At 44.8% G+C, this 13,439-nt stretch overlaps 1 protein-coding gene across 1 annotated transcript in view; it reads left to right on the top strand.

Moving 5' to 3' along the window:
- Positions 1 to 408: 408 nt before the first annotated feature.
- Positions 409 to 13,439, top strand: part of LOC308318956 (regulating synaptic membrane exocytosis protein 2-like) — a gene marked incomplete at both ends in the record, with an annotated part of 267,580 nt that continues 254,549 nt past the window's right edge. Inside the window, 1 exon segment of the mRNA XM_080768695.1 lies at positions 409 to 596. Within this exon segment, the coding sequence (XP_080624821.1) occupies positions 409 to 596 (188 nt within the window).

Here is a 13,439-nt window from a genome sequence, read left to right as displayed (position 1 = left end):
ATAGCTTCTATATGCAGAGAGAGAGAGACACACACAGAGAGGTTGTTACAGTTGACTTCATGCCCTCTTTATGAGCATTTTATGACTGCAAATCGATGGCGAAACCTGTAGCCATGGTGAACACCATTCTGTCTCTTATTTGAATGTGTTATAACATGATAGGATATAATAATAATAATGCCATATAGTCTTGACTCTTTAGCAATGTAGCCTTAACGTCAATTGAGCGCAGCTCTCCTCTCTATCTCCCTCTGAGGCCCCGAACCTCGTGATTCCATGCTTGACAGCTGTGTGTATGTGTGCGGCTCTCCTGAATATGAACCGTAGCCTAATATGCTATCGGTTGGTTGTTGATCCTGGCTTTCCCCCCCATTATTATTTTCCATTTTGTAGCAATTGTGTGCAAAGATGTCTGCTCCACTCGGGCCCCGGGGCGGCCCGGCTGCTGCTGCTGCCAACGCCGTCGCCGCCACCACCGGTCCAGGCGGGCCGGAGATGCCGGACCTCAGCCACCTGACCGAGGACGAGCGGAAGATCATCCTCGGCGTCATGGACCGCCAGAAGAAGGAGGAGGCGAAGGAACAGACCATGCTCAAGTAAGGAGGACACGTTTTGTTTTTGTATAACGTGACAGACATGCAGACCGAGGGAGAGGACTATAGCAGCACAGAGCAGCGACATGTAATGCAGCATGTCTGTCTGTCTGTTGGTGTTTCATGGTTTCTTCTCTGAGCCTGTATGATTGGACGTGATGCACTGCAGGCTTGTTACCACCACCACACAGTGGGAATTGGTACAGTTGTCACCGTGTGTGTGTGAGAGAGAGAGAGAGGCTAGCCTGGTTGTATATAGCTGCCTATGTGTTGCCCCTTAACATCGGAAGCAGACATGATGTTATTTATGAACATGAGCCATGTATAGGTTACAGTTATACAGATATAGTGGACAGTAGGCTATACAGTAGCTATACATATGATGGACTTTCCTCGTTTTTAAGGGACACCCCTCCTTGTCTTGTGCCAGTGCGGTTGTCCCGAGGAGGGGAGCACACAGCAGCAGGGGGAATGGGATGACCATGAATGTCTGTGTGTTTCCACACACACCACGGCTCTGTTTAGCCATGGGGTTGGGTTAGCAACGGGCGCCATTTTCGCGTAAAATCATGCCAAAATGCGTAACCTTTTCATCACGTGAAACGTCACGTATACACACAGCCGGATTACACAACACGACATCATGGGCGAGATCTAGCTAGATGTTGTCCTGTGCTGCTGTTGTTGATACTAGCTTATGAAGAGCGATTGATTTCAACGTCGTTAACGGCTCGGTGTATCCGTTGCTCAGGCTGTGGTGTGTGTGTGTGTGTGTGTGTGAGTGTGTGTGTGTGTGTGTGCGTGTGCTCGCGCGCGCGCGCGAATGTGTACAGATGTCGCTCGCAGCAGCTCGAGCGATTCAGCACCGCGGATAGCTCTCCCCGTCCCACTGGCTTTTTAAGGTGGAACGGACAGATGTATAGGTTTTGAGTGTTGGCGGTCTATTATAACATTGGTGGTGGTTGGTTCTGAAACATTTTTATTTTCAAGGACCCCCCTACCCCCCCCGCCCCCCCCCCCCCCCTTATAATATATATATTTATTAATGTATTTGTTTTCTTTTTTGGGATCCCACTCTATACACGAAATACGAATAAGCATGGACCCATAAATGATAAATATAAGGTCCATGGAACTAGGTCTATAACTGCAGGGATCCTATAGTTTATTGAGGCACTATACTGTGTCTCTGCATGCTCCGTGCTCATTATGTGAGTGCCTTGCTTTATATTGTATAAGTCGCTCTGGATAAGAACATGTGATAAATGCCTAAATTCTATAATTTGTACACAGTCGCACCAGTAACTCTTGAAGGACCCCTATGGAACCGCTGGTCTATAGCACGGGTTCTCAAACATCTTGACGCCAAGGATCCCTACATTGATATAAATATATAATTTGACCACAGACCCCTATTTGAAAAGAGTTTGTGCCATACGAGAAATATTTTCCCAATGTTTAAAAAAAGCAGATCTACAAGCTCAGCTCATAACTTCTACTAGCTCACAACTGTGAGCTATTATTGTCTATTTTTGAATAGCTAGAGTTCACATAAACCTAGCTGTTACTGAACAAACACTCTATAGCAATGATTACTAAATACATATAACCTTTTAACAAAAAACGTACACAGTAAAGACCTTTTATATTTTTTGAGAGTTGTAAGGAATCCAAGCTGTGATTGTTATAGTATAGTGTACATACTGTGCCAGGGGATCCTTAAGTCTATATAACTCAGGGTGTGTTTTCTCTGGGATGTTTTTGTGGGCGGCTGTGGCTCAGGAGGTAGAGCAGATCGTCCAACGATCAGTTCTTTAGAATGATGATCAGTTCTTTAGGATCTTTTTGTGGCCGGCTGTGGCTCAGGAGGTATAGAGCAGATCGTCCAACGATCAGTTCTTTAGAATGATCAGTTCTTTAGGATCTTTTTGTGGGCGGCTGCATGTGGCTCAGGAGGTAGAGCAGATCGTCCAATGATCAGTTCTTTAGAATGATCAGTTCTTTAGTATCTTTTTGTGGGCGGCTGTGGCTCAGGAGGTATAGATCGTCCAACGATCAGTTCTTTATAGGCGTCTCGACTCCCGGCCCCTCCCGTCCACATGTCGAAGTGTCCTCCGCATGGGCAAGACACTGAACCCCACATCGCCTCCAATGAGACAAAGAAAAGGTTGAGAACCACTGCATTTGCCATTAGATTACAGTGATTTGTGTTTGTATAGTCGGGGTGTTGGTCATTGGACTGGTCCCTTAATTCTCTGATGATCTGGGAGAGCTGCATGTGTGCCACGAGCCCTCAAGCCTCATTTAAACGTTTTTTACATGACCGGCATATACTGTACGTATAGCTCACATGAAAACAACAACCACTAGAGCCACTTGTGGTTTGGAAATCAGCTATTCTCCTCATGTGGGGCACAAGTCGTGCGACTAAAGGTAAATTAGGCTTCACTGCAGGGAGCTTTTTAGAGGCATTAGGAGCGGCTGTTGTTTTTCCACCATCAAGTAAATATTGGCACAAAGGGCATCATTTTGTAAATGGAGACGACTAGGGAAGTTGTGTAATCCGTTGTATACCCGGCGCTATGGTAAACATGACTCATGGATCACCAAGATACAGCAGCCAGCCACCTCAGCTGCCATGGTGGTGTGTGTGAATCATCCCTGCCTGTTCCCACCTCCCACCCACCTCCCCCACCCTCTGTCTCTCAATCTTTCCTGTCTTCTTTCAGCCCCAACAGATGAGCGTTTTCACATTTCTTATTCTCTTATCCCATTCTGACCTGAGATCAGATTCATACGAGGTTTCCACTGGGCACATGCACACTGGTCTGATTAACCCATTCTGACCCGAGATCAGATTCTAAAAATGTCAGTCGTTCTTCGATTTTTCAAAAATAGCAGACCTACAAGCTCGTAGCGCGCCACTCGGTGGCGCGCTATGAGCTTGTAGATCTGCTATTTCTCAATAGCTAAAGCATAACATGATGCTAACATCAAAATGAGTTCCCGTTCAGAATGGGTTATGTGGTGTGTCAGCTTTTAGTCACTCGCAGCCGGAAACACTCTAGTGATGTCAAAGCCCCGTAGCGGTCATCATGAATGAGCATTGGCAGACGAGGGAGCTGTTCCTTCCTCGCTTAAGGACCTGCTGAATGTCTCACTGTTATAGTTTTTGAGGGGCGCTATAGCTCCTCCTATATATACAGGTTTAATGTTTGTCTTCAGTTTCAATGTTTGTTTTGTATAAACGCCATTGACAATGAAGGGAAAATGTACGTCATAATGTGCCTCATTACGTCACATTGTCTCTGTTTTGTTAATGGCGTTTAGTGTTTGTGTTGGCACCGTTTGTTTTACATCACCATACCAACAATGCCAAAAACGTGTTATTTAGTGTTATTTTGGTTCCTTTTACACCATTGAACCCCCGTCAAGGACCCCAAGGGGTCCCTGGACCCCACTTTGAAAAGCACAAACCCTGTTTACAAGGCCACAAACGTTGAATGCAAATGAGACGCTGCAGGGAGGGTCAAAGGGTATATGGCTCGTGTTTCCTACTCCCCTTAACTCATATCCCACCAGCAGACAGTGTGACATCGTGGTCATTCCTTCTCAGGTTTTTGAGTCTTAGGTGGGCAGGTTAAAACTAACCCGTGGCTCCTGACATGTGTGGCAAGTTAAAACTAACCCGTGGCTCCCGACCGACATCCGTGGCAAGTTAAAACTAAACTGTGGCAGGTTAAAACGAATCCGTGGCTTCCCTGTGAGGTTAGTTTAGGGTTTGGGGTAGAGTGTCGGACTAATGCCTGTCACTGTTGTTAGTATGTCAGACCAAACACATGCACCCCCTTTTCGACCTGGACTCTGACTCATAATAATGTATTATTTAGTAATCAGCTATTCTTGGTCATATGTGCGAAAGTAGCTCAGACTACCTCGGAAGGTGGTGTGAGTATATGGTTCACTTCTAGTCCGAGGTGTGGTTCACTACTGTGCATTGTGAACACACAAAAGCAGTCCAGGTTCACTTCACAGCCTTTGTCGTAGTTTTTTAGCTCTCTAGGCTTGCATTTGACCAGCGGTCCCCAAACGTTTTTGACCGTGCAACCCCTGTCACCTCCTGACCTAGCTGACGCACTGTCCAACGCTCAGTCTCGTTGTATTTGGCCTAAAATGATAAACCTTTTTAAAAATATGATTATGGCAAATAATCACGGAATGTTACTTAGAGACATGCAGCTGCTGTATACCTCATTTAGTTTGTTTTTAAAGGGTCTATACATGAGAGTGTACAAACGGAACCAAATTGACCACGTAGAGATTGATTTGGCTGTGAAACGCTATTTATTTTAACATAATTCTGAGTGCCAATATTTACAGAGTGACTCATCGTGCGTCATCAGATTCCAAAGCGTAAATCCCCAGTTTCCTCTTCTTATACGTACTGTATGAATCACACAAGCGTAACATATCCTTAAGCAGCCTTAATATGGCTGGGCCTTGGCAAAGGTACAACTGCAGTGGATTAACTTGTCACTGGCTGTTTTACTGGCGTCTCCAGCAGGGCTGCAAACAAACAAGACACACTGCAACATCTATATATATATATAGGCCAGTGGTGGAATGAAACTATGTACATTTACTTAAGTCGCCTACTATGTACTATTTTGACCTGAGATCAGATTCTAAAAATGTCTTCTACATCCTGACAGTTTTCTGAAAAAGCTATGTTTCTATGTCAGTCCTTCTTCGATTTTTCAAAAATAGCAGACCTACAAGCTCATAGCGCGCCACTCGGTGGCGCGCTATGAGCTTGTATATCTGGTATTTTTCAAAAGCTAAAGCATAACGTAATGCTAACACCAAAAGGGGTTCCCGCCCAAAATGGGGTAACAACTATTTTGAGGCACTTTTACTTTTGCTTGATGATTTCCACATGTTTTAATACTTGCTACTACTATGCTTCAATTCAACTGCAACCCACAGTCAAATATTGTACATTTATTACTGTAACAACAGACATTGTTACAAGACTTACTTGCGTGACTTATGCGTTCTGTAAGTATATTTGATTGCCAACACTTTTGTACTTTTACTCAGGTCCTTTCATTGTAACCTTTTGCCAGGTGCTTGAAAAACGCCTGGACTACATTTGCTAATTCTCTACTAGCGACCGCAAAGACGACCGTATAGTAGACACTTTTTTGCACGATTTTCTGCCTCAATTCTGCCTCTATAAGCCAATGGGAGACTTACCCATAAAACCCATAGTCTGAACGGCTGCTGTTGTGTAAGGGGGTTTGTATGAGAACGTGAGAAGTGGAACGCGACAGAAGCTAATGTCATGAGCTAGCTCAGGGGAGAACCTGAAGTGTGACCTGCAGGCAGTACCATTGGATAGCACAGCCCTAAGTAAACACCTTTTCTACCACTGCTTATATTCAGTATATAGTCCATGCATATCCATCCTCGCAGTCACGATCCCCACATTGGCTTTGGACGGCCTCTCTCTTTGGGGCGTCCTCCGACGTCGGAGGAGTGTGTGTAATCTAGAGGGAATCCTGGGAGAGAGAGAGAGAGAGAGAGAGAGAGAGCAAGAGAAGCCTCCAGCTGCAGGCCTTGCCAACTTGCTGTCATCTCATTGGAGATGCAAGAGAGCGAGACACACAGAGAGAGAGAGAGCACGGAAAACCACTGCTGCTGACTCGCATGTAATTAGCTACTCTTTAGCCCCTCCGTGTGTGTGTGTGTGTGTGTGTGTGTGTGTGTGTGTGTGTGTGTGTTTGTGCGTGCGTGTGGTGCGTGCGTTGCGTGTGTCAGCATTTTGTCAAATTGGTAATCTATTTACAACACCTATCCACTAAATACCCAAGTGCCACATGAAAGCACAACCCTGTACTGTATCATTCTGTAGCGGCACCCACTGCTATCCTATTCTGAGCAAATATTAATAACCACACGCACACACACACACACACACACACACACACACACACACACACACACACACAGACACACACACACACACACACACACACACACACACACACACACACACACACACACACACACAGTCGCAGCCCACAACTGGAAAAGGATATTCCTTTCTTCTCTCCAAGGCCAAGATTATACAGTTGTGTCTGTTTTCATGGTGGGACATTGCTCCAATTATATAGGCATAAAAAACATGATGTTCCGGAGCAGTGGTCGGTCGGTCAGTTTGTCTCTCCATGCATCAGCAAGTCCTCCTCCCTCCCGAGCAGTCCTGCAGCGGTGGAACCGGTGGTGCCCACCCTCCCTCCCTCTGCCACCCTCCCTCCCTCTGCCACCCCACCCCACCCCACCCGGATGCTCCATATCCCATAGGCAGGCAGCAGCTGCCTCTGAAAGGGTAACCCACCACCCAGAGACTGCCCAGAGCTCCATGGTTCCCCCACGGACACCGGGAGTCAGTGTGCTGCTCAAATATTTTCATGTTGGAGGAACTCCCAAATGGATAATGTATTGGGATGTGTGTTTGTGGGACATCCATCTGAAAATATTTTGTGCCAGCTATAGGGACCCCCCCCCCCCCCCCCCCTTCCCCCCATACAAGATTTGTGTTTAGACCCGAGGACGATTCTACAAATGTCTGTCTGGAAAACCTATGTTTCAGTCGTTCTCAAACAGGACCCCCAAAAATATGAAAATATGTGGTTGGTGTTACGCGTGCTGTGCTGTGTTGTGCTATATGGTTCTGTGTTTATGTGTTATTATACTCAGAGTCCGTGTCCACCAAGATGTTTTTAGTTTTTCTGAGCGCAATTCAATGTTTTGTATTGTTTACAAAGGGAGCACCGCGTCTTTTTTTGGAAAGAGCGTGGTGCAGCATTTACTTACCGCTGGCACGCTTACGTGTGCATGGCATTTTCATCAGCTTGAAGCGCCTTGAAGCTCCAACTGAACTCAGGGCATTTGGCAAGAGTTTTTGGCATTGGCATTTGTTTTTGTTTGGCGTTTAAAGTCGGGGGGGAAAAAAGCCTCACAAATGTGTGCGTGCGTGTGTTCCTCAGCGTTTTGTAAAATGTGCTCTAGCAGTTGGTAATCTATTTACAACACCTACTGTGTGTGTGTGTGTGTGTGTGTGTGTGTGTGTGTGTGTGTGTGTGTGTGTGTGTGTGTGTGTGTGTGTGTGTGTGTGTGTGTGTGTGTGTGTGTACACTAAACAGTAAACACCCAAGGGAGAGGCCTCTGTGACACGGACACTTAACCCATCAAAACCAGGGGAAAGCATATGTGTCTCTTTAAATCCTAACCACTTTAACCATTATTTTACACTTTGGGGCTATATATTCAAAAACAGCAGATATATACAAGCTCATAGCTTCGTGCCGAAATATGCCAATCAGGTCTTAATGGGTTACTGTAATCTATTCTGATAAGTTACGTGTTGGCATGAGGGGAGGTTTTGGAAGTGGTTCCTTAAACTTTAACATTTCAAGGACCCCCCCCCCCTTAACCTCCCCCTTAACTGTGACAGTATTCATAGCCTTCTCCTTTGTGTCACTGTTCTTTAGCTCTCTGCTCATTGATTACATTCCATTATACCTGACCCCGCCCCCCTGTCATGGTCATTTACGTGACCGGGGCCACGAGCACCAGCTGGGGGTCAACAGGAGCACAGTGAGGGAGTCCCTGGAGGCGTTACAGCAATGATTATCTCTCAACCTTTTCATCACACAGTCAGACACCCATTCCATCAGAAATGTTGTATCTCTCTTGGACCCCGATATACACAGGAGGTAAAAAATCCTCAGTGTTTTCAAGTAACTTGCCCAGTCCTAACACACTTGCACATCATGTACACTGTCTGTGGTAGGGAGTGGGGACCTCTCCTGTACAGTATGCATTTACAGTATGCATGTACAGTGTCTGTGGTAGGGAGTGGGGACCTCTCCTGTACTGTACAGTACAGTACCTCCCATACACAGAAGACACAGTAACCTATGGTTGTGAAATGAGGCGAGGCATGCATGCGCAAAGACTCTCTCTCTCTCTCTCTCTCCAGCTCTCTCCCTCTTTCTCTACAGCTCTCTCACTCTCTCTCTCCCATTATTTTGCTCTCTCTCTCTCTCTCTCTCTCTCTCTCTCTCTCTCTCTCTCTCTCTCTCTCTCTCTCTCTCTCTCTCTTTACCATGCAAGGAGCAGATTTTAGTCATGAGCGCTTCCAGAGGAGAGTCTCCCATCCCCCACCACCACCACCACCACCACCACTACCCCCCAGGGGGGAGAGAGACAGAGAGGGAGATAGAGAGAGAGAGAGGGAGGGGGAGGGGGGTGGGGGGCTTTGCTGTCTTTGACTCCATAAAGGCAGAATGCACGCCAAATGAATACATCATCACGCTAATTAGAGTAACAATGTGTTTTGGTTAGGTCTATAGTGGAGAGAGAGGGTTGGCGTGATGTAGAAGTAGGCTGGCTCTCTGCTGGCTTCAGAGAACACTTAGCAGCACACACACAATTAGCGGCGGAAAAGTAACCGAGTAATTTATTTTAGAGTATTGTACTTCAGTACAATTATCAGGTACTTTTTCATTTTAATTTTTACTTTGAATGTTCAGATTTTCGATACATATATGTAATCGAAAAGCTGAACACAAAGCATATTATGCTTCTAGCCTTCTACTCCACTCCACTAGGATTTATATAAAAACGTTTTTATATAATAATTTAGATTATTATAGAGTGGTGCCCGTTTGGCACTTGCCTGTCTCTCTATAGTTTCCTACTTGAAACGATACAAGTTGGAAATGCATGCCCCACACAATTATTATGTCTGTGTCCCTTTTATACCCATATATGGAGTTCTTTACAGTTATGTATGCATATGTATATATGCTATGCAGATGTCAGAACATAATTGTGATGTCAGAAGAACAAACAGGCCAGCTCCATATATGGAGATCTAGGGGTGATCAGGTGTGATCAGTTGGCGAATTTGGGCCAATATTTGAAGTCGGTGGGGCGAACGTACGTACACACACACAGAGACTTGGTGCTTTTATAGATATAGATTACAAAACATAGGCTACACATTAACCAATTGAGCCTTGTTTTGTACTTTGGCTTGTTGAAAATAGCCAATCTACAAGCTCACAACGTGGTGCAATGTTGCTGAAAATTGTGCATTTTGAATTTTTGAACAATCTTTGTCCTTTAACTATGGTTTACTTTGGTTCTGTGCTTTTACTCAGGTCAGAGTATGTTTATACTAACTGTACTTACAGTAACATTGTGGCATTGCTACTTTTACTTAAGTAACACACGTGAGTACTTCTTTCCACCATAGCTTTCAATATAGCGTACAGTATGTCATTAAGCATGGTCAGTTTCTTCACGTCTCTTTAGCATCAGTAGCAGCATTATATTCTCTTACTTGTTTCAATTCCATATAGCATGTTTTACCGCTCTGCGTTTCTTTCTGTCCATCTGTTTTTTTCGTTCACCATCATCACCATACACACATTATCAGTGTGAATTTGATAGATTTGGGTCCATTGCGGGTCTATTCTTTTTACACTCTGAGAGTGTAAACATGCATCAATTTCGCATCGGTGCTACGTGTAACTTTAACCTCAATGCCTTTCAAACTCAAAGTGTTGTCAGAGACCTTGATTTTGTCGACTATATATAAACCTGCACTCAGTCATCACAATGCAAGAGGTCAGAGTTGAGGTTTATTTTTTTGGGCCAAATGCTTATTTTTGAACATCTTTTATGTCCGTTGAGACTTCGTGATGTGAAGTGAGGTGAGGTGAGGTGAGGTGAGGTGAGGTGAGGTGAGGTGAGGTGAGCGGTGGAGGAGAGGAACATGCAGTAGGAGGACCTATAGAGGACCTATGAGAGGAGGTGTATACTGAGGAGAGGAGGAGCATCAGAAAAGGAGACGGAGAGACATTGAGGTGTGAGACTGATGTTATCACTGCATTGTACTGTCTTGATATGTGAGGCATCCTGTTTTACGTGGCACCCATAAGGTCCGCCTGGCATGCCGACAGTAAGGCTAGCCTTGTACATCGTGAGGTCGACCTCGCACATCATCATGCCACGTTCCTCTGTCGCGCATCTTCATATCTTGCTGTCTCGTTTCTATGATTCAGCACTATAAATATTCCCTGTCTGTGTAGTAAACTTTGTGAACCAATAGTGTGATACTGCCTACTAGTACTGTGTCTCGTTACTTGTTCTCCCGGGCCTCCCGTCGCCGTACCAGCAGAAGTACTTCAACTGGATGATCACACAGTACACCACCCAGCCTACACACACACACTGCCAGCCTGTCAGAGCCAGACCGAGGGTCCATTTAGAGATCACACCACCCAGCCTACACACACACACACTGCCAGCCTGTCAGAGCCAGACCCAGGGTTCATTTAGAGATCACAACAATTACTACCCTATAGTAAGCCTCCAGGCTTACCGGGCTTACATTATTATATTCACAAAAAAGTGGGCGAGCTAATCAGCGTCACCCAATCACAATTAAGGCCCTCATGAGCGCAGACTCCGATTGGCTCCTATACACTCTTTGGCTTCTGCAAAACGCCCGCCCATTGGTTGAGGCCAGACTGGTCTGCAGAAGACGCATGCATGATAATGTGAATTCATGTGACCGGGTTATTGGTTGATCCATCCATCCATCTTCAACCGCTTATCTGTAGTTGGGATGCGGGGGCAACAGCTCCACCACCACCCTCTCCAGCGCAACATTAGTAACTTCCTCCTGGGGAATCCTGAGGCGTTCCAAGGCCAGTGAGTCGAGGTAATCCCTCCAACTGCGCCTTGGTCTGCCCCGGGGTCTCCTCCCAGTGGGACGTGCATCGAGGACCTCCCTAGGGAGACGCCCGAGAGGCATCCTAACCAGATGCCCGAACCACCTAAGCTGGCAGGCAAAGAAGCAGCAACTCTACTCTGAGTCACTATTAGTTGACCAGGCTACATAATTAGGTCCTGTTTTATACAAAAATAATCTACAAGATCACAACACGTTTTATTTTATTTTCAGTATTGCAGCCTCACACCCACCTTCCTTTGAAATAGCAACACTTTACTGTCGCTCTCAGTCCTACAAGGCAGACTCTCCTTTCACAGACGCACACACAGACGCACGCACAGACGCATGCACGCACGCACAGACACACACAGACACACACAAGCTATCTGCCAGCGTGCTTGACACCTATACTTTGCCAGTGTGTTTCACACATACCATGCCAGTGTTAAGACTTGGCTTGCTATATTTCCTCATGAGAGCCAAGTATTCTTTTTTTTTTCTTCCTTCCTTCCTTTTTTTTTTTTTTTTTTTTTACATCTGAAGTTCTGAACCACATTGTTGTACAATCATATACGGTGCACTGTATATATGCACATATCCATTGTTCTTTACATCTGTACCCTGCATACATTTGAATTTGAATCGTGAAAAGTGACAGTTTTGGACATATGAGGCACCCGACAGCAGCGACTGTATCTGGTGCATATTGCATGCAGTGTGTCAAGGGTTGGATTGGGGGTGGGAAGTGAGGACGCTGGCGTCGACTGTTCGCCGCTTCACCTCCCAATGTATGAATGAAAGGACCATTGTAAGCGCTTTGAGTAAGCACGTAGTGCATAGAAAAGCACCATAAAAATGCAATTCATTATTATTATTATAGTGTAGCCAACTCTTGTGAGAGAAATAAGCCAACCCACCACCAAAAAAACAGCCCAAAACAAGCCAACTCTAGCGACATAAATAAGCCACATCTTCCCTCGAAAAACAAGCCCAATAATATCGCCATATAATAGGCCTACTAATAAACACATATTTGATCATTTGTCATTATAAATACTATGCATGTCTATAATTATAAATGTGTTGGTCAATTATTATACTATTACACACACAGTAGAGACACACCAGACCCGATTCTGTCACTCAATGTGATTCAAACCCCCAAACCTATGGGTATTTATATTATATACATCAAAGAAATGTTGGCTTGTTTGATATTCAAAACAAGCCACATATTATTTTTAAAACAAGCCCAAAAAACCCACAACCCGCGACTCGGGAAAGAAAACCGCAACTCTGGGGGAAAACGCGCCAACATGGCAACCCTGATTGCATGCTGATTGTCCCAGTGTTTTTTTTTCTTTTTTTAACATATGTTTATTGATTTTTCTTTACAACATAGTAATTTCAAAGCAATTATTCACATATATATTTCAAAAGAAAGGTGGGTGTGACCTAATTATGTCAACCAATAGCGAATAACCCCATGGGCAGCACAAATACAAAACAAAATCTTTTTAAGAAACAACAGGAAATGTCCATAAATACAGAACAAATTTAAAAAAAAAATGTCCCAGTGTTAATCCTTTTCATCAACGAGAGGTTGTTTACAACATAACGTCTTTTTTGGTGTCTAACGGTATGTGGGAGAGAGAGACAGAGAGAGAGAGAGAGAGAGAGAGAGAGAGAGAGGTTAGGATGATCCTGGAGCGCAGGATAAAACTATATAAGTTATTTAAAAAAGAAAAAAGGAAAAAAATCATGACAGAAGGTCGGCACACTGTAGCTTCCCTTAAGTGCACTTAAGGGAAGCTACAGTGTGCCGACTGTCTTTGTTTCCTGCCTTTTATTGCTGTCTTCTGTTGCCCCAGCACCTGCTTTAAATGCTATTTGAATGTGACTGACTACTTATCTATTGTTTAAAACAATGGATGTGGGCTGAATGACTTCACAATGCAAGCATGTGTGGCACCAATTACGTGGTGAGTTTATAGCCGTTAACCTGGGCTGTGTGTTATTGCCATGGATCAATA

The sequence above is a fragment of the Protomyctophum bolini genome (assembly GCF_963924005.1).
Source record: "Protomyctophum bolini genome assembly, chromosome: 7".
Taxonomy (NCBI): Eukaryota; Metazoa; Chordata; class Actinopteri; order Myctophiformes; family Myctophidae; genus Protomyctophum; species Protomyctophum bolini.
This window is presented reverse-complemented; position numbering and strand designations above follow the sequence as displayed.